The 25772-nt window shown below is 41.1% G+C and overlaps 3 protein-coding genes across 5 annotated transcripts; all 3 read right to left on the bottom strand.

Annotated features, from left to right (window-relative positions):
• Positions 1–854: 854 nt before the first annotated feature.
• Positions 855–4095, bottom strand: smtna (smoothelin a). The gene is made up of 8 exons (XM_046375375.1): positions 3871–4095; positions 3233–3334; positions 2866–2941; positions 2628–2756; positions 2474–2507; positions 1880–1997; positions 1628–1779; positions 855–1479 (listed from the first exon to the last, which is right to left on the bottom strand). Exons 2-8 carry the CDS (start codon positions 3317–3319, stop codon positions 1332–1334), a joined length of 744 nt encoding a protein of 247 aa, XP_046231331.1. The 5' UTR covers positions 3320–3334; positions 3871–4095; the 3' UTR covers positions 855–1331.
• Positions 4096–5683: 1588 nt separating this feature from the next.
• Positions 5684–12776, bottom strand: slc35e4 (solute carrier family 35 member E4). 3 transcript variants are annotated; one of them, XM_046375509.1, is made up of 3 exons: positions 12522–12776; positions 10850–11460; positions 5684–8648 (listed from the first exon to the last, which is right to left on the bottom strand). In XM_046375509.1, exons 2-3 carry the CDS (start codon positions 11439–11441, stop codon positions 8152–8154), a joined length of 1089 nt encoding a protein of 362 aa, XP_046231465.1. In that variant the 5' UTR covers positions 11442–11460; positions 12522–12776; the 3' UTR covers positions 5684–8151. The 3 variants fall into 3 exon arrangements, with proteins under 3 accessions (XP_046231465.1, XP_046231466.1, XP_046231464.1); XM_046375510.1 differs by lacking the exon at positions 12522–12776 and adding an exon at positions 11557–11676; XM_046375508.1 differs by lacking the exon at positions 12522–12776 and having other exon boundaries at positions 10850–11545.
• Positions 12777–13600: 824 nt separating this feature from the next.
• Positions 13601–25152, bottom strand: LOC124051816 (oxysterol-binding protein 2-like). The gene is made up of 14 exons (XM_046375507.1): positions 24633–25152; positions 23579–23784; positions 19724–19974; positions 19412–19580; positions 18667–18787; positions 18519–18585; positions 18240–18377; positions 17892–18137; positions 17616–17736; positions 17326–17429; positions 16936–17031; positions 16468–16652; positions 16124–16344; positions 13601–15471 (listed from the first exon to the last, which is right to left on the bottom strand). Exons 1-14 carry the CDS (start codon positions 24791–24793, stop codon positions 15329–15331), a joined length of 2229 nt encoding a protein of 742 aa, XP_046231463.1. The 5' UTR covers positions 24794–25152; the 3' UTR covers positions 13601–15328.
• Between the last annotated feature and the right edge of the window lie 620 nt (positions 25153–25772).

Below are 25772 nucleotides of genomic sequence, written 5' to 3'. Positions count from 1 at the left end.
CTCTCCTCTCCCTCCCTCCCTCTCTCTCTCCCTTCCTCTCTCTCTCTCTCTGGATAACACATTATATGGACACCTGGGGGCGGACGGAGCAGCAAAAAGCAAAACAAAAATCAGCTGGCAAAGTGAAGCCGGGCAGAAATAACCGAGCATCTGCCCTATCAGTGACGCATTAATCTGACATTAGTGCATCACTGATTGTTACCGAATTGATCACCACGTCAATAATTAAATTTCAGCTTGGCAAAGCGCCTGTCCTCTGTGATATCAGTGGCAGTTGGACTACGGCTGATCGAAGTGACACTGTGACCAAACCCTCCCCAACTAACAACACAGAATACATTTTTATGAGTATTATTATTATTGTTGTTGTTGTTACTAGTAGTAGTAGTAGTAGTCGTAGTAGTGATAGTAGTAGTAGTAGTTGTGTCATTGTTCTGAAGTATCTTTGTAAAGTACATGAATTATTCAGCAGGTGAACTGTGCAATGTGTCAATAGGTCCACTGGTGAAGCTATTATAATTATTTAATGAAGCCTCAGCGTTAAAGGAGTATTCCAACTATTCACTATTGTGGCTCCATGAAGTCAGGGACCTCATAAAATCCTGAATCCTTAAATGTACAGTTTACCCCTCCTGTCAGTGAACGCCTCATGTCCTTTAAACTCAGCGCCCCAAGTTTGTAAAGCAGGCTTTTTGTTATAAATTCAGTTCACGCAAACAAAACACTCCAGCATTGCACTGGGCTTTATACAGCTGAGAATACTCAATGACTTAATGATGTGTAGTGGCCCTTTAAATGCACAGGCCCCACCTTCACTCAACACAAGTCTAAATAATTTCTAACAGTCTGGGACAAATAGTTTTAAATAAAACATGAGGAGATTCTGAACATGTAATCGGGTAAATAAAATACATTAATATCAAGAGTAGCTACCATTCAGTTAATCCATCAGTGATAAAGAACAACAGCATGTAACAGCATGTATAATGGAATGAATATTTATTAAATGTGCCTTTAATACTCACACAATCAGGCCCTCAACAACATCCTCATAAAATTCGCTCCCAGATTCTCTATGGCTCTGAATGGGATTAATGCAGATGTGTAATCTCAGTGGAATGTACTGATCCTTAGCACCAGCTGTCCACTGAGAGAACATAAACACCCATAAGTCCCCGCTAACACACAAACAGACAGAAGTGCTACATATTGTGCATTTATATTCACATGATGCAAAGCCACCCCACCGAATGTTATCTTTTTGGTCACACATCATGCTTCGGCATATATCAATTGCAAAAATTAAAATCACAGCCAATCATGACAGCTGTTTACAGTCGCTTTTTGGTTTTGACCAGGCCTTTCTCCACCAGGCAGCGGTAGAACTCCTGGATGTATGTGTACACACACTTCCAGTCGGGCTCTTTCATCCGGACTAAGTCATCAGCATCCAGCAGAGGGGGGCAGCCTGCTAGCCTCCTGCAGACGGAGAGCAAGATCCACTGACAAACGAATTGAAACAATGACAGAGAACCGTGAAGTCACTTTGCTCTTATCAGCTGAGCTCTGCTGAAGCTCGTTCCAGATGAGATACATCTGCTTCTTCACATAAGGAATGAGAACTCACTCTGCTGTGTTGAAAGCCAGCTGGAAGTTTTCCCTCGGCTTGTTAGGGTTGAGGATAGAGTACTCAAACGCGTCGGGGAAGAACCGATGCACCAAGGCACAGAAGGCTATCCCATCTTTCCAACTCGAGGAGAAGTTCTGGATGTCCACGCCCTATTTCACAGCAGAGCAGAGAAACATTTCAGACATAAGGAGAAGAACATATATAGCTCCACAGGACAATAATTCACAGGCAAAGTCAGGGCATATTTACCTCATATGGTTCTGTTTTGGCTCTGCACCAGTCCAGAAGCATCTGTTTGACGTTTTTAGCATTGGGTACTGCAGCAGCAGGACACTTCTGGGTTGAGGCTACAGCGGGACTGGCCTGGCTGAGGAGATAAAAACAAAGACAAGAGGATGCAGTGCTTATACAGAGAGCGTGGCTTACATCATCTTTAAACTTGGCAGATGCTTTACATAAGACTTTTTTTTTCTTTTTCAGTAGATGTGATTGCTAAATATACAGAAGACTTTGCCTAGAAGTTTTCATGCTCTCATTAGAAATTAAGTCCATGTTGCTGACAGACTTCGGGTCCCATCTGGATTAAAATTTATATCATAAATTAGGATTTTTCTAACAGTTAATGCTATCATGTAACATTTAGTGGATGTGGCTCACTTAAGTTTTCAAGAACGTTTTTTTTTGAATGCAAGACCAACTTCCTTTCAATGAAAAGATCAACTATGAAGGTCTGTCTGGGATGAAATGAGTGAGTTTTCTTTCTTTCTTTTTTTTTTTTTTATTTACAAATGCTCTGTATGCTGAATGAATGAACCACAGCATGCAAATTTAAAACCGACTCACCTGCCTGCTGTTGGAGAGGGCTGACTGGGCACTTCTGAGAAGACGCAGAGAATCAAATTATCAACAAGCTCATATAATTTGAATAAAACGTGAAACTATCACAGTGTGTCAGATACAAAGACACTGTCTTTGCATAGCATCTTTATAACCATACTCTTTGTTGGTGGCTGCTGATTCATGGATGCTCTGCCTATGCTAACAGCTCGGCCTGTTGTTCCCCCTTTGCTCAGGCCCTGCTCCCTCAAGTCCTGCTGCCTCGACCCTCGCTCCTGCTCCCGTTTATCTGATGAGAGACGATGGAGAGTTTAGAAAGCAAGCAAAGCACCTGGGGAACGATGGAAATTTAATTATGGCAAGCTTGCTCTCGTATGGGAGCAAATATCAGATTTTACCTCTCTTTTTCTTGAGCAGGTCCCTCAGTGCAGCGCGTATCATTCGTCTCTCTTCAAAATCTGTTGCTTTGTCCAGCTGAAGAGATAAACCACTGGTTAAAAAATAGACACACACAGTTCTGGAAAGTTTTAAAGAGATGTTTTACAATGACGGAACATGACCTCACACACAGGCCAAACAATTATCTGATCTGTTATCACATTCAGTTAATTTAAATATATTCGTGCATATTCAAGCAATGGAAGGATCTGTAAGAATTGAAGTCCCTATATGCTCTACAATGCCGCTTGCAGAATATTTGACGATGAGGTCATTTAACTCCCAGCTGGCTTTACACTGACTGAAAGCCATAATTCACTGGCTCACCATTTTGTTGAGAATGTCTTCATCCTCAATAGCAGCCAGTTCTTCGCTGGTCAACGATGCTGTCCCAACATCAGTTTTTGACTCCATGCCTGAGGAGTAAATCTGCTCGACCGCGCAAAAACACAGCACATGGACACACAGATATAGACAGCAAGTAAACAGTCGTAAACACACTTGAGAGACAACTGAAAAGAAGCAGCTGTTTCTTTCTTCACCTTTCTCACATAGCCTAAATAACCGTATTTTTACCTTTCACATAGTATTGATTTAGACAGACCAAACAGATCAGATGGTTTTGTTGTTTACACTAAACAATGTGTAAATGTCACAACCACAGCATAAACTACATCTCAGTAACTCTAATATAAACAGACACAAACTAAGCAGACATGCCTTACTGAAGTACTCCTCACTGTATCTCCGCAACAGGGCAAAAACACGTACAAATATAGTAATGTAATGGAACAAGATCATAACTAAAAGAATCTGATAACAGCATGAAACTATGCACTCAGACACGGGGAAAAGGAGTCACAGTAAAGCCTGATGGTACAAGATGAAAAGAATAAAGTACTATAAATGTGAAAATGAGACATGAAAGTAGTGATTGGCAGCTGTTGAGGTGTGGTGTCACTCACCTGTTGTCAGCATGCAAACTTGTGCGTCTAGTGGCAGTCTGTGGGCTTCTCGGGGCTTTTCAGAGCTACCGTCTCCTGGACCCTCCTTTAGACTCGTCTGAAGGGCTGCAAGAGCTCAGCCTTGACATCACACTTCTCATTGCAGAGCTTCATAAGGATGAATGTTTGGTGAGCGAGTGGAGGTTGCTTACATTAACCACCCAAGATGGGAAGAAGAAAGAGGAGAAGAAGGAGAAGGGAGGAGGAGGAGGAAAAGGAGGAGAGGTCTCTGTCACACTCAGCAAAGTCTCCTTGTCTTGTCACTGTATCTTGGATGGTGTCATGTGAAAGTTTATGGGGCATCATGTACCTCAGCCAAATTCTTTCTGACATTTTTCACTTTGTTTGGAGTGTGCTGCAAACTAACCTTTTATGTGGGAAACAAAGAGTTAACAAGGGCAAAAAAGTGAGTAGCACTGCCTTATTCAGGCAAAATGCTGGCCAGTGGCGCCATGTTTACAGAAGCACAGGAATCTCTACAGGAGGAAAGACCAGGCACACACCCAGATACAAACACACACAGATACAAACGCAAATCTGAACGTAATCATTAGCCATTAACAAAATACTTCAACAGTAATCATTCAGTGTTAAGAAGTTAATGCAGATATAGAGAATGGTCTAATGAATCAGAAAGCAGACCAATGGCTCCGCCAAGTGGTGAGAAATCAACTATATATATCTATATACAATATAGTCAAAAGTATTCGGACAAGGACTGTTTGTCAGGGGCTCAGCCCATTACTTCCAGTGAAGGGAAATCTTAACATTCCAGCATACCAAGACATTTTGGACAATGCTATGCCAAGTTTGTGGCAGCAGTTTGTTAAAGGCCCTTTTCTATTCCAGCATGACCCTAGTGCACAAAGTAAAGTCCATAAAGACATGGTTGGATGAGTTTGGTGTGGAAGAACTTGACTGGCCCGGACAGAGTCCTGATCTCAACCCCATCCAACACCTTTGGAGTGAACTGGAACAAAGACTGTGAGCCAGGCCTTTTACTCCAACATCAGTGCCTGACCTCATAAACGCTCTACTGCCAGAATGAGCAAAAATTCCCACAGGAACACTTCAAAATCCTGTGGAAAGCCTTTCCAGAAGAGAAGAAGCAATTATTGCAAAGAGGGGGCCCAACTCCATATTAATGTCTGTGAGTTTAGAATGCATTGTGATGGTCAGGTGTTCCAGTACTTTTGTCTATATAATTTATGACAACGTGTTGTGGTTCAGTTGGCCTTTTCCACTGCAGACGGTCAAACAATTGTTATACCTGAAAAGGTACTGGCATTACTGACAACATTATTATGAAAACATTTGCTAATTTTAGCTTTCCAATGAGAGGATTTGCTGATGTTTTAAGCATGTTTCTAATATGTTTCTAATATGTTTCTCGGAACAATGGAGAGTTTAAATGGCTGTTTTGCAGTTTTATTAACTTGAACCTTTACCAAAATCAACAGATCAATGGATAATGAAACATGTTAGTTGCAGCCCAAAAGGCAGCTTTACTATAATATTTTCACCATTTCCATGTCTTGTATATTCCTGAATGTCATTGAATGGTTTCATATGTAAATTGGAAATTACTGTTCACTAATTACAAATGTGAAAAAGCTATTCATAGCTTCAAATAACACACATATCACATAACGTGAATTTAGAATTTTGAAGTCACAAATTTCAAAAACAGAACTGGGAACAGGATTATTTAAAAAATAAAATGTTCATGTCCGTTCACACTTATGTAATTTAGGCAACAACATGGACTCAGTAATGAGGTGGTTGTTTCATTATTGTTTATTGTACCAGTCCATCTTTTTCAGGCAGTTACAGATCATGTGTGTTTGAGTCTCCCACATCTTTTCCCCTAAACACAAGCACCTGTGGCTGCTGTTGGCAGAGAGAATTAGCCAAAATATTATTGACAAAATGACAAATCGAATCGCTCCTATCTCGTCAACATTATGTGATAAGGCATGAGGCAAACATTTCATTCTTAAACCTGTACAGTTTAAACCAGCCATATTATGACCATAAAATTCATAAATATAATAAAATAACTATTTACACCAAACTAGCTTTGCAAACAACCAAAACCAGTATGTACACAGAAACCGTATGCCTTGAGGGCAGTGTCTTCGTACCTCATCAGTGCAACAGCTGCTTTGTCCCACACTCATAATCTACTCAACATATCACTGAAAACAAGCAGCCAAACCCACCAAACATCAAACAGGAACTTGTATTTTAAAATGATGACATCTGTGATCACACTTCTCTACTGACCACAATAAAATCTATCATTCTAATGCTGCAGTTTTATTGTAGCTGTTGAAAAGCTGCTTGATTTCAGTCAAATATCAATGAACCCAACAGCATATCAAGTTCTCTATAAGGTGAGGTATTCCATAATGTAAAACCAGTGAAATGATCAGCTGTACACAGAATTTAACCCTGTAACTGAAGATCGCCGACAACACCATTTATTATTCTGAAGTATTAAACCAACAAAGCAATTTATCAAACTGCGAAAATAAAACAGTTTGTTTTCAGTTGACTGGGGACATATGAGATTCCTATGATGTGACGCTCGGGGACAATGTAATTTTATGGATGGCACCCTTGAAACTTTATCAGTGATATGTTAAATAAAAATATTTTAACATAAAATCTATGTATGGCTTTGTTTGTTGGTTTGAGAGAACTCAAACTGTGTGTGTCTGGCACTGACAGAACCAATATAAGAACATAATGTGGCTAAAAAAGCTTTCAAAGTCAACATTTGGCATATCATGTAGGAGGGAGAGTAGAGTAATAGGCATTACAAAAAAGATATTTCAGGAGCAGCAGCATGCAGTCTTCTGCCCAGCCTGACTTTTCCCTAAAGAGAGGGGAAAGACTGGTGCCATCTAATATTTCATGTTTGCATGTGCAAAACACATGAGGACCAAATCTATAGCATTACAAAGCCAGCAATGGCTACGGCCATTCAAAAATAAATATCGTCTTCTTCTTTTACATACATATTAAAAAATGGAAATGAAATATGTTTTGTCACAAAGTTAAATCATGTCAGTAAAACGGTTTTTAATACTGAGTGAAAATATAAGACTGTCCAGCAGAGGTCAGCTCTCCAAGATGTGTCGGTAACTTAGTCTCAAAGAAAAAAAGTCACCCACAAAAAGGGGAAAAACTAAACCAACCAATTAACTAGATGACATGTATTAGGATTTAAGTAACAGCCTTAAAAGGACAGCTCAATTTTTTCCCCTCATCTGCACCACAGGGAAAAGACAGCTAAAGTTGAGTGACACTCCTTAGAGAACTTGTGAAGCTAATTATCAAGGAATGCCGCAATGAGCGGCACTGTTGGAAAAGTTGGAAATAATTAGACTAACTCTACAGAGACCATCTTTTCAAGCTGGTATGAGAACAAAATCTGGGCCTTAAGTGGGAAGCCACATTAAGGTTCATAGGGGGATGAATAAAACACGGAGCTCAGGCCTCTTATTTAAAATGTGCTTCAGTAGAGGAACAGAGGCGTCTCAATGCACTGAAATGTTGGCTTTGTCGATCACTGGAATTTTTTACCTCCAAACAAAAATTTTAGCGTCCTCATTTAAGAAGCTTCTTGCTTCATATACAAAAAAAAAAAAAAATAGCTGCCAAAAACCCAGTCCCTTACCATGACAGGGCCAGGTGAATGTCAGGTAACAGTACTATTAATATATATTTTTAATATAAATTGTGCCTGTTAAGATCCGAGGTGGCGTGCCCTTTATGCCCCGCCCCCGCATGTCACACATGCCTTTCTGTGGCCTACAATATCCACGACAGCTACCCAAAACCTCGATCAGAGCCCTCTGTAAATGAGAACGATTTCACAGTGAAGTAGTATGAGTGACAGTGTGAATACCTCATGAGGTATCAAACAGTTTAGTGTGCTCATGCATGCATATACCGCTATAGGCTATATATGAGGGATTTACAGATGAAGGAGAGAATTTAAACCATCGTTATGATAAATAAAAGCAACCCTTTCCTCTCAGCAGACTCAACTACTGTTTGAGAAACGAACCGGCACAGTGAGGAAGTTAGAAAAAAAGGCTGATCTATCACATCAGTGACGATGGCCTTATAAGGTCACACTCCCTCTGCTGCTCTTGACCACATAAAGGGTAGAGATCTCACACTCGACCATTTTATCCCTTACTATTTTATTCTCTCCTTCATCCTGTCAGTTCAGTCTATCTTGTCTTCCTGTTGATATATTTCTTTGTCCAAGGCCTCTCCGCTTGCAGTGTGAAAATCCACCTGTCCAGACTCTTTCGCTTTGGCCTTGCGTGCGTCCAGGTAGCTGACGATAAATTCTGAGTTCTGATAGATAAGCATGCCAGACAAGGTCAGAACGGCGCCGGCGCAGCTGAGGGCAGACAGCTCGCTGCCGAAAAGCAGCTGAGACAACAGCAGGTTCCCGACGACGCTCAGGTTGCCAAGTATATGCAGAGTGACGGCAGAGGTGAGAGTGATGACGCAGCAGCTGGCCAAGTTGTACATGACTGAGCCCAGGCAGCTCAGCAAGATGAAGACCCACAGGTGGCGGTCATAATGCAGCGGCGACTCCAGCATAGCCCAGTTTTCTAACGCCAGAGCTGCCACAGCCAATATGCAGAAACTAGGAATGGACATTAGGTAGAGCAGGAACACAGAGTTGATTTTCTCCTCCTGAAGTAAGATGCCTGAGTAAACAGAGAAATATATGCAATGGTTACAAACATATTGTATGCTGACATACACTGTATAGACAAAAGTATTGGGACAGCACTGAGAGTAGAGTTAGTCCCTCCTTTGCAGCTATAATAGCTTCCACTCTTCTGGGAAGGTTTTCCACAAGACTCTGAAGTATTTCTGTGGGGATTTTTTCCCCATTCATGCAGCAGAGCATTTGTGAGGTCAGGACTCTGTGTGGGCCAGTCAAGTTCTTCCACAACAAACTCATCCAATCATGTCTTTATGGAGCTTTGCTTTGTGGACTGGCGCACAGTCATGCTGGAATAGAAAAGGGCCTTCAACAAACTGTTACCACAAAGTTGGAAGCATTGCATTGTCCCAAATGTCTTGGCATGCTGAAGTACCGTATTAAAATTTCCCTAAGTAGTTGGCCAAGCCCAAACTATAAAGAGCAGCCCCAGACCACATGTGAATTCAATAATAAAAGGGGTGCATCCCATTACTTTGTCCATATAGTGTACAATGCCATGTGCAAATCAAGATTTTGTCTGGACACTGGATTTACTGGATTTACAAATAGCGTCAGACAATTTCTCTATTTGAAGTAAACACAAAAATGTGTGCAGAAGACCTCAGAGAGGTCAAAAACAAAACTGAGTCAGCAAATGCAAGACCTGCTTCTTACCTTAAATATTTTGAGAAATGCATGATATTTCAGTGAACTGTTTGGTTGGACAGAAGGTCCCTGTGTTTTCTCTTAGTCAAAATAACAAATGGAGACTCTGTTCTGTTCACTGGTCAGTTCATTCAAAGGACAATGAGCTTAGATGCTGTCTGAGAGCAGGAAAATGACAGGATATTATGCAAAACTCTTATGTGTAAGGTGCCTTGATGTGTGGACATTTAGGAAGCAAAGCACATCTATTGAAGAGTCTAGATGTTTTAGTGAGAGCTGAGGCAGCTTGAACACTTTTTCAATCCTGTGAAACCTGCTTTGACTCTGGACCTTTAAACAAAAAGAAGTGTCAGAGAAAAGTAAACTTATAAAGGGAAACTCTTACAACATCAAGTGAGAGAGGATGGAAATAGCTTGTTGAAAACTGACACAGTATTATGCAGTTAGTTTGGCCCCTCAGGATGGACCTCAACGTTCTGGTCATGACTAAAAACAAAAGTGATGTGGAAGAGCTTCAATCTGCTGGACCGTGTTTACAAATTGTGTCAAGGACAAAGGCAGGACTTACATTTTCTTTCCTGTATGTATATTTACTCTCATTTAACTGGAAACACCTGCAGCTGTGTACTGTTTTTCACTGAGCAGATTTACTGGAGCATTTGGAGATTTAAAATGACGACTCAGTCACAAGTCTGCGTCTGTACTGTCAGGCACCTCTGCTCCTCCAGGTACAAGGTATTTAACAATAACATCCCTCTGAGAAAAAAATGAATATCTGCTTTAGAGTTACGCAACAACTGAATACAGGGCCTCCATGTATTTTTAGAAACTCATTCCTTTCTTTTTTTTCTTCTCTGACAAGACCAATATTGTGGAGACCTTAAAGAGCCTAATCCAGTGCACACAGAAACCAACTTTAAAGTAATTATGCCCACAAAGAGCTTCCCTTGCAGTACAGAACATTAGATACATTAGATCTTATTCACAGGATGTTTTCACTGAAACTACAGCCATACATTCAGTTTCAGAATGGGTGTTTTGTACTGAAAGCTACTCTCCCAAAATAATCCACTCAGTAACAGCAAGATTCAGAAAACTGATACGTAGGAAATAAGAAAAACTTGATTCAAAATGATTCAGAAATGATTCAAAAACCAACATAAACAGACAACACAAATCATCACATGTCCAGGGTGTGCATAAACCCTTCCGCCTCTAACTCATAGGCATGTAATGATGTTTGTATCATGTTTCATAGGAAACCAAAAATGTGCCACTGTGACATTCCACCTAAATGGATGGGTGTGTCACTGGACTGAGGAGTGAATCACTAAAAAGTTCCATGGCAGCAGACTGTTTGGGTGTCTGAAGGTAATCACTAAAATAAGCTCTGATGTATGTGACTTGAGATGAGTTTTCCAGTATATTGACAAAGGTTAAGTTCTATAGCAACAACAACAAGTTAACATCAACAGTCTGAAGTGACAAACTGGACAGGAAACACTGATGTAATACAGTAAAAGTGGCACTCACTCTGCTGAATGGACTTGACGCCCCTCAACATGGTTGCCGCAAACACAAAGAAGCAGCCGGTCTGATCGAACTGGACCTCTCCCATGATGCTGAAAGAGGCTCCCAGGCAGATGGGCATCATGGCTGTGTATTTGAGGATGTGATGCTGCTTGCCCAGGATCAGCGTGGATATCGCCAGTGTAAAGAGTGGGGTGGTGGTATAGATCATTTGTGCAAACGACAGCTGGACATAGTTCAGACCCATATTCCCAAAGGCGATACTGGCACAAAATGTCAGACTCAACAGGAACACCTTACATTTCGCACTGGGGGTCAGGTCCTGCTCTCCAGCCCCTCTCTGCCGGATCACCCGCAGTTTGATCAGCCCATAGTCCACCACTATGGCTGTCAGCATGTGCAGCGCTGACAGCAACAGAGGGTACCTGAAGTTGTACACGGCAAATATCCATTTGTTGAGGCTGGAGATGGTGGTCCCTGTCACCAGCCAAACAATAACGGCTGACAACAGATGGAGCATCTCTGCGGGTGGCCTCCTCCTGCCTCCGTCTTGCAGAGTCGCCTCGCATTTTGTGAAGCCATCGGCGCTGATCATGTTCGTATCATCGTCCTCTCTGAAAGGAAACCACATGTTAAGTCCTTTCCTCTCATCTCCAATTGCAATTCACGATCACACCGGCAATTTTGGGACTGTAACACGCGAGAATAACCTGCGACACGGCTATTTATCTCCTCTGCGGTGTTAGCCAGCAGTGGCTGTTCAGCAAACCTGAATCTTTCTGCACCGCCTACAGACACGTGTTTCTATTTTGCATGACGGGCTCGTTGCGTAACTTACCCTGCGCTGGAAAAATGACATGTGCTGGACCAGGAGGGCACGAAGACGAGAGGAAAGAGAAGAGGAGAGAAGGGCGGGCTGCCTTCTCCACGACAGGGACGGGGACAATTGGTTATAGCACTGACAGTGACGACTTAATGCACCAAAATCCCCAGTAGTGTAGTAAACACTAAGGGGCAACTCGGGTAGCAGGCTTCATGTCTGTCTTTACTTAATGTAATAAATATCAGACGACGCAGTAGCTCACATGAGTTGTGTTATTTTTCCTCCACGTTGGCTTTAAATAGCAGCTTACTTCATTGCCAGATGAGATCTTGTGATTCCCTTACCAAGCAGTGAATCAGGGGAAACCCTGACAACTCACACTGCTGTCCCTAAACACGAACTTGCCAGGTACAGCCTACACCATGTTGCGTTAGCCAGCTCTTTCATTTGTGATGTTGAGCGGTTTTGATTTAATGCCGGTTCGTGTCTAACACCTGGGCGGCTCGGTAACCGCTAACACAACACTCCCTCTGTCTGACAAAATTAAAGCCTAACGTCAAGGGGGTGGGTTTAGTTAGGTGACCGCTGCAACGTACCGAGCTGTCACTCGACACCAGACAGCTGGACGTCTTGTTTGTGCTTATACTGCCATGCTAACGTTGGCTAGCAACCCTCTCTATAGCTGTGAAGAGGTAACGCTTGTTAGCTAGCGTCGGCTTGCTAGCTACAAAACAACAACAACAGCCGCTACTCCTGGCTAGAGGCGGTGATGGCATCCGTTCGCACAATGAATGTGAGCAACACTACAACCGCAGTCAGTGACATTTCCTGATGACCGTCGGTTTGTTTTACCTTGTTATCCGACGGGTACCTCGACAGCACCGGGTAGCATCCCCCTAAATATCCGTCACTTGTTCACAGTGCTGTCAGCCAAGCCGAGGCGGCGGACGCACTCCGGTGTTATTGGATGGCTTATTTAAAGGGCAATGTTACCCATTTATAGGTGGCTTATTAAGTGCATTGTGAACCGCTCCCTTGGTTTTAGGTTTTTAAGTGCTGGAGCCTCACATGCTCATGAACCATCCAATGAAAATTAAGAATAACGTTCCTGTCATGGCTTGTCATACGAGGTGTTCAGGATGAGTTAGCTGACACGCAGAAGAAGTAACCGCAGGGTCTAATTTGCATTACCCGAACGTTTTGTGCAGAGGATATACTTTTTTCTAAAAGAAGAGATGGGGTTTGTTAATCATGCTTTTTCTGCTATAAATTTTATTGTGATACCCAGCATGAAATGTGGTTCATGTATTGATGACAGGTGAGTTCAGGTGCAAATGCAGTGGGTTTATCTTTTCTTTGTTTCCCCATTTAGCAAATGAAGTGAATCAAACTAGTTGTCTTTGATACACATACCAGAACAGGAAGTGTACACTCAGTGTACTTTAAAAACTATATATTCACAGAGTGTGTCTACACTGCATACTGGAGAAGTGACATTACAGTCAAAAGCCCTTTTGACTTGGTAGATTTTTTACCAGATAAACTAACATTTCGCAGAAACGAAACACAAGTCACGAAGATTTTGTCCTTCCCAACAAATTCAAGCAAACTAAATCACCTTTGTATCATTTCTTAAATCCTGCATTTGTTCCAAATTTCCTTTGTAAGTATTTCAGTAAACAATATTGCTTTGACGATAAACAAAAGCACAGCGACAGCTTTATGTCTTTATTTGAGCTCAAAAATGTAAAATCTTTGAGATCATCGGGCACAAAAGGTGAGTTCACATCATGTTTCAGTAAGTGTCCACAGATGATTAACTAGGTGAAGAGGCTTTTCACTACAGAGGTGCTCAAGCACTCTAAAACCATGCATAGCTACAATATAGGTTGCCATGAAAAGCTTTTAGTTCATGTATCAATTCCTGCAGGTAAACATAACATTGTGCTTTATTTGAACAACACCTTATCTGCAGTATTGTATACTATCTTATAAACCTATATTCAGAATTTTATTTCCCCAACATCTCATTAACTGGTGTGGAATTTTAGCTTTATTTAATATAATATATACACAAACAGAGTTTAAGTAGTGGCCAAAATGTGAATGTTCAAGTAATGTGAACCAATATTTCTTATAGTGATTATAAATGAGGTGATTCTATTTCTATTATTGCTATATACAAGCCAAAAACAATCAGGCAGTCATACATGGTGTCATACACAGTGAGCTGAAAACAATAAATAAATAGGTTATTATTGGTTACAGCATGTATATTTACTACTAATCTACACTAGTGTTTGCTTCCACACAAAAGCATTAGCTCATGTATTGTTAAACTTTTCTTTAATTGGTTTGTGGGGCTTGATTTAAGTGTATAGTCAGATTTCTTTACATAACCAGCATTGAACTAATGGAATACTGTTACTAAAACATAGATTTCCTGCCGCATAAAACACCTTTCTGACTTGGGAGTGGGTTCCTCTCAAGTGATTGTGCAGTGGTGTTATCGCTGACATGTCCATATAACGCAACACAATTTTTTAGATAGAAATCGCTCACAGAGCTAGCCATTTCAACTGCTTTAACTAGGGGAAACAAGTTTGTTGCTACTTACCAAGATGATAAACCCTGACATTTTGAGTCAATTTTAAACAAAATAAAAGTCACCTTAAAGTACACATATTAGTCCCCTCAAAAGAAAAACATAGCATAGCTATGAGTTTAGATGCAGTGATTACTAGGGAATTACTACTTCAATACATAATTAAGGCTAAAACTGAGCACCAATATAATCCCTCGCTCAAGAATCCGCCAGGCTTAGCAAATTTATTAGTAAGAGGGAAATCAGTCAGAAAATTGTGGTGTGAAGTGGTAAGCCAGCGATTTACTATTGCGCTTCCATAAAGTTGGCGACTTGTGAGAGACAAATTTGAAAGAACGTGGTTAAAATAGATGCAGCAGAGGTCGAGATGTCCGTTTAGTCCTTAGGACGGGCAAAGCCCCAAAAATACTGGATCCAACATTTCATGCAGCTTCACAGCGTCTTCAGGTAGACCCTTTGCCCCCGGTTTGTAACACAGGGCCAGCTGTTACAAATTTGTCCAAGACTGGACAAAAAGTGTAAATCCTTGAAGATGCAGTTTATTTTCAAGAAGTAGAATAACAAAAATCCCCAAGAACCAGGGGGATCAATAAACAAAGTTCTGTCTCTGTTAGAGCCCCACATGAGGAACATGTTTTCAGGAAATTCAGTTCTTGTACCACTCTGTGCCCCAAAGATATCCATTAACATAACAATGGAAATGTGTGTTTTGGCATGGAAGTATTTCCTCTGTCAATATGTAAGCCCCACACACACAATGACACACATGAGCACTCAACTCATGCCTAGTTCAACTAGTTCTTCTCAGTGCTGTATAAGCAAACGCACAATGCACACCAACTGAGGCCATGCACTCTGAAAACACAAGTTACGATACAGCAGAAAAGAGCGGATCAATAAGTGGAAGCAGGAGCATGTTTTGTGCTTGAAATTCTGGGAGTGATGGCTACTTTCACTAGCTGCTTCACACACATTCACACACAAATATATAACTCACAGGGTATCCTTACACCAGGAGGAGCTACTCAGCCAGTCTGATGGGGGAACCTTTGTCCTAAAAGATCTCAGGACACTGGCTCCAGTCCTGTCTTTCTTTGGCCTCCCAGTAGCCACCCCTGTAGACATAGGTGCTTTCTCCTGTTGATTCATCTGTTCTCTTCTCAAACCATAGTGCCTGGTAACCCTCAATGTCTTGCCCTAATGACACAGAATCAGGTTTTCTTAAGACATGACTTAAATGTTTGTCTTACTAATGCTGTACACTCTGACTATTGTACACTTTATAGAAAATAAAAAAGCACAATATTTTAAAAAGCCTAAAAAAATAAAGAAAGCAGAGTACAAGCTGAAATGTTCTGCAAGAGTTGAGCAGTTTAACACATAAAAAAGTACAGAAAGAAGTAAGGAAGTAAAGAAAGCAATGGAAAAAAATGAGGTAAGAAAGAAATAAGGAAGTAAAGAAAAAAGGATGTGAGAAAGAAGTGAAGAAGGAAGGAAGTAAGCAAGTAAGAAATGAAAGAAAGTATGGAAATAAAGAAGGAAGTAAGTGAGTAAAGAAGAAAAAGGAAGTAAAAAAAGGTTAGATAGACAGGCAGTAAAAAGGGTGTAAGGAAATAAAGAGAGAAAAGACAGAAAGAAAAGCTTTCTTCAATAAATTCCTTATATACAATACAATATATGAGACAGTCATTTTACTTGTCAAGTACTGCATCTACAGTTTTAAGTGCAGTTTACATCTTGACAGTACATGTCCCACCCAAAAGTGTTGAAGGTGAGTACCCTGTAAGATGTTAAATGCAGGTTGTTTTATATTAAGCCCTCTTATTCTTGGTGATTCACGTGTTCTCACCTTCCTCCAGGGCCTGATTGGCTTGCGCCTCCCTTCTCTTCCTCTCCAGCCTCTGACATTCCTCCAGACGCTGCTTCTGGACGTTCGCTTCATCCCACAGGCCTGCCTCCATTAGCCTCTGGTCTGGCCGCAGACGACTGTCTGTGGGTGCTACACCCTCCTCTGGTTCATTGAGAGTCAGAGCCAAGGACGAGAAGAAGTGCATGTTCTCTGCATTATCTCTGGAGAGCGAAAGATACAAGAGATTTCACAATAAGACAAATGGACAGGCAGAGAGGAAAGAGAAACAGAGCAGGACAGATCACAAGAGTGAGGAATGAATGTATTAGATAAGATAAACATACGGGAGAGGATATTTTTTCCACAACAATTTGGGCTGAAGAGTCTGATAAACTGTCTTCTGTTTGCCTTCAGAGCCTCCACATCCGTGACTGCTGTCCACTATTTTGGCACTCTCCATCTTGTCGTCCCAAGTTCCTGACAGGATGTAATGGGCTGTGCCCTCTCTGTCCTCCACCACTCCTGTCACCTAGAGACACCAGAGAAGATGATACACAGGAGGAGATCGGTTACATGCACACTCTGACTGCTGGGCATTGATACATTCACAGCTTGGTGCATAGAGGATACAAGATTTGTTAAACATACTGGGAACCACTGTTAGGCAAGAGTGATGCTAGATCTGCTGAAACAACATGGTCCTGCTGTGTAAATGCTGTGAAATATGAATGAAGACAACCAACGAAGATGCTAACTGTGTGTCTCCCGTTTGAAACAACTCATTATAAAATGAAAAGGCACAACACACTCACTTTACGTGGGACTTCTCTGGAGAAGTAGCTGTAGGGGGAGAATTTGAGACGGCAGGTGTCCTTGGTAGTGTTATTTACAATGTCAATGTCCCCAGTCTGCCAACAGCAACAGACAGGAAAACAGATGTGACATAAAAGAGTATTATGACCCAAATTACTTTCCTCAGTGACACAAAACACACACACCTACTCAATGATAAAAAGCAAGTTTACTATAATTTCTGTCGATTTTGTCTTTCTGAACACCAATCATCTTTTCTGTTGCCTTGTTTAGTTTGTTGTTTTGTTTGTTTTTTTTCTGGTCTAAAAATAAGCACAAATCCAAACGCAAAGTCAGGGACACATTGCGTTTTGACAGTTAACGTTGGAAAGCCCTTGAGAGGTGCACACCTGATCAATCCAAAGCTTTCCCACAATAATGTTGTGCACCGTTGAAGTCACTTTGCTCCACACATAGTGGTTGCCGCTTGAGTGGAACTGCAAGTGGATGTTTCCTACAGAGAAGACAAGGAAGACACACTATTATCAAAAGGGTGCATAATGTTACATTTAGTTATTCTTGTTTGCACAAATATTTTTTGTGTATTTACAGATCACATCTGGGTGTCTTGTAATGGTGTATATTATACTGTATACTGCACTACTTCAAGATAAATTTCGGACTTTTAATTGTTTCTTACCTAATGGCATGACAGAAATATATTTCCCACGAAACTTGCTATCAATAGTGATATGCTGCCACAGCGTCCATCCTCGCTGTGATGTCACATGGTGGGCAGCAGCGGGTGGGTGATGACTGACCTGAGAGTGAATGACATCAGCTGGTTGTCAGCAGAGGCGGTATATATATCATACTGTGTTTATGTTTGATTGTCACTAGAGGTACTTTTATCTTCATATAAGTGTGTGTAAAAGACGCTTGTAAGGATATGCATCCATGTCTGTCTTTGCCTCACCTGCTCAGAGATGGAGCGATAACCATACTCATCCAGTCGATCTAGCTCAAAAGTCTCCCCCAGAAGAGGGTTGAAGGGCTTGGCTGTACGGTGGACTGTGGTGGAGTAGGAGGAGACAGAAAAGGCAGCCACCAGACACATCTGCTCCAAAGAGGAGTCGCAGCGAGCTGCCCGGTCCAGAAGCTCGCTGTACTCCAGATCCTCAGTCAGACGCTGCAGCATTGACAATGGCTCATTGAAGTTTACCTGCAATCACAAGCAGAAATAAAATGCATTTCAAATTCAAATGCAGGTAAGTTCCCATTTAGAGTAGCTGTTTGTCAATTGTACTGCAAGTTTTTCATTTACAGGCATGGGTATCTTGGAAAGATCTTTGCCAATACAGTTCTTCATGATGCTCCACAGGTTAAGAGAGTAATTTGGTTTGTCAGGAATACGACTGCGTCTTGTTCTTCGTAGCTGCATGTGGTTTGTGCCTGAGGTGTCCTGAAAAAATGAGAGAAAACACAAAGATTTAGTGTATGCAGAAAATGAGACATTCATTTTTATGTGTGTAAGTGCATGTGGGTTTAAATAGCAGCAAAAAGTTATATTTCTTGTATTAATATCAGCATGCTTGGGACGTACGTTCTCATTGTGAGTCCAGTCATTGGACATTCCTCCACTCATCATACTCTGATTACTTCCTGAGCGCCTGAGAGAAAGCAACATCATTTAAATTCATTTCAGATTCATACAGGACAGAGCTTTGACATCAGTCTGTATAGAGTCTCACTTGTGCTGTATGTTGCTGCTAGCAGTCACAGTTATGAATGCAGGGGAGTCCTCCATGGCATCGAAGAACTCTGCCTCATCATTCTCATCACTCGCATCCCCCTGCTGAGACCGCTCCACACCTACGACAACAAATGCAGGACAAAACGATGGGTTAGCTGAGTGTCTTCGATCTATACAAATCATACATACAAACAAAAGCTTAGATTATGACCGTCCAGTAAAGCTGATTACATTTTATTTATTCAATTCAACTTGATTATTATTCCTTAAATGTCTGTAAGTAAGCAATTTTTAGGTTATTTGCCCATTCATTGCTCTTCAAGTTGCTTTTTTGTTGCATAAAACTAATTTATGATGGGAATACACAAATAACTATTAACCTTTGTAACTGTTTCCAGTAGTTACAGTCGATGCTGCCTTGATTACAGATGCGTAAGTTACAAATACTGTAAAATTATGTAATGTGGCTCTAGAAAGTCATGTGCCATAGAGTATGTGCTAAAACTAAGACTATGCTAACAAAAAGAAACAGTCATTACAAGTAGACCCACTCCAACACTGATGGAAGACATGTAATGAGATATTTGCTTCTCACACCATACAAACTACGGCCTGAATATTCATGCTAAATTAGCATGTGACTGACTGAGCCACATTTCTGTGATAGACACGCATCACTACTGCCTGCCAGAAGAGGGCTTATTCTGTGAGACAATACTTGGCAGGCGGAGGGGATGTCTCACCTGTGTATGAGGTGGGATTCTCCCTCCAGGCTCTCTCTAAGCTGTTGTGCTGTTTGGCTAACTGTTCGATGGTCTCCTCCAGATGGTGACGCTGTTCTCTCTCATACTGCAGGGCCTTTTGCCACCTCCGGCTGTGAGATTCTGCTACATCCAGAAAGTCACGACAAGCCTGAGGTGTGAGCACAACACACATCAAAAGATGCAGGCAAAGCCCTCAAGCCACATTGCCCTCATTAAACGAGACATTTTTTACTGACCAGCTTCCCATTTATAGATGTTGTGCCACCTGAGGTTTGCACTGCGTGAACTCACATTGATCATAGCATTGGAGGTGATGCGGAAAAGGGTTGCTCGCTCATTAACAGTTTTCACTTTGTCTGTGCTGTCAGCGGATCCACGCAGCTCCTCAAGTTCACTGAGGGAGCGCTGGAGGGCGGCGCCGTGCTTTCCGATCAGCTCATTACAGGTGCTCAGGTCATCTAGCTTGCCGGCCAGATTCTTGAGCACCCCTTGGGTTAGGGCTCGGTCCTCCTGAGGTACAGGCCCTTCATCTCCTGAGTCATCTTCACAGAAAGACAAAAAGCATAAAAGGCAGTGCACATAATTTACTGAAGGTTATAAATCTGAACAATTTTGTTGGGTTGATGATGTACTGTAGTACACAGAATTTAATAATCTAAATTTAGATTAAAATTGAGAGAGTGTTTGCAGGAAACGGATGGAGGAAGATAATAACACTTCACACCCTGATCCCTCACACCCCTTCCTCTACAAGATCGGAAACCTGTGAATGAACACTGTTGCCCTGGAAACGCAGGCCTGTGCAATCAGGAGGCAAGGCTATTTTTAGAAAAAAAGGGAGAAAAAAGGATGACGCACTACCCTTTTCCTGCTCGCTCTCTACCCCTCGCTGGCGTGAGCTGAGCTGTCAGTCTCAGAGCAGGAGACTGGACTGATTACTAGACATCACAAAAGAAAAATACTGATCCTTGACTATCGGAACCCAACATCTGTCATTTTTACTCTTATAGCAACCCCCTTTTTAACTCAAATTTCAGAACACGTTAGACAAAACATTTTCCTCTGTCTACCTGGTGTGGTTTTAAAGGTAAATCACTGTTTTGTGCCATGACATCAAATGAAAGCTCTAGACATATTATGCATAATTTTACAAACATTTCTTCCCATATCTGGCACTTGGGATTTTGGCTAGACTTTTAAATAAATACGGATACTTTGAATAATAGTGGTCCACCCATGTTTGTAATAATGGACCTGCAAAAGAGTGCGTGTGTTGGAGAGGGTAATTGTGGGTCGTTGTGCTCTATTAAAAGCCTCTCAGTGACATTAGCTTAAAAAAGATCCTGGATTTGACCTACACATTAAATGCTCTACTGTTAGTAGTTAAAATTCAGATAAATTAGATTATTAAATGAGTGAATGAATTAATAAAATTGGATACATTCAGATGAAATTGGCTGGTTTCATAATCTAGACAATTATAAATGTCAACACAAATAAACAAGCTTTAAAAAACGAATGCCTCCATCATTCCTGTGCAATGAAACTTTTCTAGGTCAAAAATATCTTCTCTGCTAAAAAAAAAAAACAGATTGTGTGTGTAATCTGAAAACTCCAGAGTACGTCGACTGAATCTAGGCCAGTGTATGCTGAGTAGCAGAGAAGGCAAACCAACTACTACACTCTATGAATGAGGAAAAGAAATAAAAACAATCAGGGCAAAGTGGATTAACACAGTCTCAGGAGAAGAAGATTAAAAATGAGAGGGTGAAAAATCCTTCAGGCATCTGTAATGGTTTCATGACCCATATGCAGCAGAGAGAAGAGGATGTTAACTTATAGTGCTCAAGGTGCACATTAAAACACTATATTCTGAATTTGATACAGCTCCTAGCCAACCTGTTTATATGGAAGTGCATTTCTTCTCTCAGTTATAATACACATCCATGGAATAGCAATATGCATGTAGGAGGTACTGGTCTAGTCGGTGTCCTAATAGTTTATTTTTCACACTGGACACTGGAGAGTCTGAGACAACACTGGTGACTCATCGTTGAATCATGAAAACACACCCACAGGTGATGAAGGGAACGAAAGTATGGACACGGTGTAGGAAGAGAGAGTCAGAATTAAAAATCGGGGGATGCACTCAAAGCTTTTGCAACACAGTTGAAGTGTGACTGTCATATGCTAAAAGCTTGCTGAGCTACACAGTAGACACAGTAGCAGTTGTTTGGATTCACTCTCACACATACAGTAGATATGTTAAACCTTCTCTCCAGATTTAATGGTTGTGGGAGAGGTTGAATTTTGCTTTACAACATGCCTATTTATACTTTTTTTTGTTGTGTAAAGATAGCGCGGTGCTATTACAAGATAGGTGCTGGCAACATCCACCTAATTCCTCTAATCCACTTTTAGCCATTCCATTAGCCCTTTTATTATTGCTACTAAGTTCATAACCAAATCATGCAATAGTAATTTGTAATAAAATCACTCACTTCTCTAGAAAACACAAAGGTTTGTGTCTGTGCTCATACATGCATGAAAACAGAGACAGTTTGTTCAACAATAACACATCAACAAGACAAACCTCAGAAATAAAGTAAGGATGTGCAAAATCTTTCAAATACATTCAGCTCCTTAAATCCTTAAAGTAATTTGGCTCTGATCACTACCAGTAAGGGAAAGTCCATTATTACACAATGGCAGATGCTGCATAAACACCTGATTAAACAGTCATGGTATCCATATGCAAATATGGTCAGAGCAACAGACAATATTGATTTGCATACTGCAAGTGCAAACCTTTTACTCAGCATTGAAAGGTGCTTAAAGGCACATAACTCTCACGAATGATTTCTCTAGCAGATTTTTTACGGTAACGATCCTGAGACAAAGTAGGATTCAAATCAATCAGAAACAAAAGAGACAAATATGGCACATTCTACTGAGAGTGATTGTCCTGGTTAAGTTAAATATTGAACTGATGTTCTGCACTGACTTTAACAATTGCGGTGACATTATTTTTAAAACAAATTATGTCCTGTGAAAAATCAAATTAGCAAATTCATACAGCCAAACTTACTGGACTCCACGAACAGATACTCTGAAACAATTACAAACACACACACACATGCATGCAAGCAAACATGCACACACACAGCTTCTATCTTTATGCTTGTTCTATCTTTTCTAAAATAATTAACAGGTTACTTACAAGGTGACACTCATTGAAAAGGATGCTCTCGTATCCCTTTTGTACACAGAGTGTATGATGAAAAATGTTTTCAATGAAAATCCTCACACCCTCTCTCTTTTTTTCACCCCTCCTGCTACCAGAATGGTAGGAGGAGCCCAAAGGAAGGTCAACTCATTCAGCTCTCGCTGTCGTCATACTGAAGGAGACAGGGAGGGAGAAAGGAGGAGGAGGAGTGGGATGGAGGTGGTAGCTGCGTGTGTGCACATTTGTGCAGAAGAGAGGGAGGTAAAGACGGGGGGATAAAAGCCCACTGTGCATCTTTTCTTTTCTTCTGAGCATCCACAAGGAACAAATAAGGGTAGACAGCAGTGCACAAAAAATGTCTCCCAGATGCACAGAACATTGTATTATATTATATTATATTATATTATATTATATTATATTATATTATATTATATTATATTATATTATATTATATTATATTATATTATATGATTGGGTCCATGAGTTAATGGTGAATGCTAGAGAAATGGGATCTGATGGAAGAAGTAATTTAAAGTGACATGATTAAAAGCAGATTTTGAATTAACCCACATCACACCCTTTTCACCAACTGACGTTTCCATCAGAACACATTGATCAACACTGCCCTCTTGTGGCTTATTCTTTACATAACACTAAAGGCTCTAAATAAATAAAATAAGGCATTTAGGTAAGTGGGTCTTGGTTGCAGGAGCCTGTATTCAGGTTACAGCTAAAATTAGCTTGTCTACCTCAGACTTTCTCAAGTGAACCATACTGTCCTTTGCACCAGGACAGTGCTGCATATGTACAAACACCCACATGCTGGTAACCACTTAAAAATGACATCAAAATTTTGTACACTGACACTCCAACACACTGTACAGAGCATAAACGTACAGAATATAAAATGTCCATCTCACCTGAGTGGTGCATCAGCAGAGTTGCATTGGCCTTAGCTTGCTGCAGGGCTGACACCCATCGCTGACACTCTGCCTCAGAGGTGGCCTTCAGGTGGTAGCTTCGGCCTCCACTGGTTAACACTAAGTGGCAGGTGTCACCCACCTCGATGTGCGCTGTTGCTAAGGGAATGGTGCCCCGACAGGTGTGTGCCATCTCTGCCTGAGTCCTGTTGGAAACAAACAAAAAGTTGGAAAAAAGATGAGTCCTTAGTTGTGCCGTGCAGAAGCAGAACACTCTGCTCAGGCTCCATGTTGATGCGCCCCATTTACAAAATGGGGCAGCACCATTTTTTGAGTAATTTCAAAATAATCTACTGTTAAAATGTTAAAATCACTGCTAACAAGCTTTGGTTAATTTGCAGCCAACATTTCTCTACAGGCTTCGGAAAATAAGCTTAACACTTTGACCTGTCCTATATGATTATGGTCTCATTCCCTTATGGTTTGTAAAGGACATACAAAACATAGAGAGAGGATATACGGAGCAGTTTGTCACATTGCATGCCACTCGTGTAACATCATTCAGTGCATACAAGGGATACCTGCAATATTCTACAAATAAAAAGTATTTAAAGCACAGTAATAATGACATGGCACCCTTCATGCTACCTCTGTTTCATATACATATAGAACATACTTATTTACATCTTTATCATTGTTAACAATGTTACTGTTTTATATTTCACAGGCAGAGGTAACAAATAGCCTCTTTTTTTTATCAATCACAGTCATATACTTTGTCATTTGTTTGTGGTTTGATTGAAACAAACAAATAAAATCCAAATTCAACTGTAGCTGCCTTAGACTAGCTAGTTGGCTATACTAACTAATTTAACAACCTAATAACATAGACCACATATAGCTAGTTTATTTTAATCCTGTGAGAAATCCGCATGAAATAGTTTACAGTACTGAAGAACATACAGCACAGGTTAGTTAGCGGTTAAATTAATATTTTTATCATTCACAAGTCAGATACTGTAACGTTCATCTCACGGCTATGACTCTGGGGTACCTGTAGTAGGACAGCAGGCCGTTACTCAGGACGAACCACCGCCGCTGGTAGCCCTTCAGGTAGTTGGTCCATTTAAAGAGCCAGCCTTTGTGGGTGTCCAAACACGGCAGGTGGAGTCCCGGGAGAGTCGGGGAGGGCAAACTCTTCACCAGCTCGTTCATATCCCCCCTGTCGGCCGCAGACGTTACTCCGGCGGGATGGACGGAGAGCCGGTGCAGTTTGTGTGGAGTTGCTTGCTGCCTGTCAACAGCTGCACCTTTAGCTAGCTGCGTGAGTGAGCCAGCTGCACCGCACAGTATCCTCCGCTAATGCTACTGTTAGCTTGCAGTTGTTTGGTGGAGCTGTTCCCCTTCAACCTGAGGTACTTTTAAAAATGTCTAGTTGCGCTAAGTGTTTCAGCTAGGATGACACCAACAAGAGCCACCTTTTTATAAGGCTACATGAAACTGTATGGCGGCTAAGCAGGCTGCACTTAAACTGCGTGTTATAATAAAGCCTGTGGATGTGAGAGAGAGGGGAGATCATGATGACGTCCTTATTACAGGATTGTAGCATATGGGTGCAAGTGTGTGTGTGTGTGTGTGTGTCACATATGGCATTCACTGCAGTGATTTTTTTTTTTTTTTACATAATTTCTGGAAACTGATGGGGGAGAAATACTGTCTCTCGAAAAAAAAATAATTAAACATTAGACCATGGCAAATAAATAAAATAAAAGTCATCACTTATTTAAGATTGAATTTAGAGAGAAAAAACAACTTTCAGACAAATGAAAAACCAATTCATAATTCCATTCGCAATTCAGAGATTATGGTCAGAGATTTTGGAGCTGAAGACAGGAGGTCAGTATTTTAGAATCACATTCCTACATAGTAGCTTTGGTTATTATGGAATATGTTGCATACTCAGTTGCACTGTGAGGATCAAGTCACCAGGGGGCACACCACATCAGCAGCCCAAGGTATTATGAAAGAAGCTCCAACCAAATACAGCCTAACCACGTCAGTGCGAGTAAGTGCTACCAAAACCCAAACCATCTGTGAAAATAGAAACCATTTCTTCAAATAATGGCATAAGGAAAGGTGATTGTAGGTAACTACCTGTTCCCAAATGAATATTCTTTCAGAGGACATGACAGTC

Source organism: Scatophagus argus, chromosome 20 (assembly GCF_020382885.2).
Source record: "Scatophagus argus isolate fScaArg1 chromosome 20, fScaArg1.pri, whole genome shotgun sequence".
In the NCBI taxonomy this organism is placed as follows: Eukaryota; Metazoa; Chordata; class Actinopteri; family Scatophagidae; genus Scatophagus; species Scatophagus argus.
This window is presented reverse-complemented; position numbering and strand designations above follow the sequence as displayed.

Coding starts and splice junctions, on each gene's coding strand:
- LOC124051816 (XM_046375507.1), bottom strand. CDS start 24,793: ATGAACGAGCTGGTGAAGAGTTTGCCCTCCCCGACTCTCCCGGGACTC. Junction 17,737..17,891: donor ATCGCTCCATCTCTGAGCAG/GTGAGGCAAAGA, acceptor ATTCACTCTCAG/GTCAGTCATCACCCACCCGC. Junction 17,032..17,325: donor GAAAGCTTTGGATTGATCAG/GTGTGCACCTCT, acceptor TGCTGTTGGCAG/ACTGGGGACATTGACATTGT.
- smtna (XM_046375375.1), bottom strand. CDS start 3,319: ATGGAGTCAAAAACTGATGTTGGGACAGCATCGTTGACCAGCGAAGAA. Junction 2,757..2,865: donor CCTGCTCAAGAAAAAGAGAG/GTAAAATCTGAT, acceptor GTCTCTCATCAG/ATAAACGGGAGCAGGAGCGA. Junction 1,480..1,627: donor CTGGCTTTCAACACAGCAGA/GTGAGTTCTCAT, acceptor CTCCGTCTGCAG/GAGGCTAGCAGGCTGCCCCC.
- slc35e4 (XM_046375508.1), bottom strand. CDS start 11,477: ATGTGGTTTCCTTTCAGAGAGGACGATGATACGAACATGATCAGCGCC. Junction 8,649..10,849: donor CGTCAAGTCCATTCAGCAGA/GTGAGTGCCACT, acceptor CTGTTTACTCAG/GCATCTTACTTCAGGAGGAG.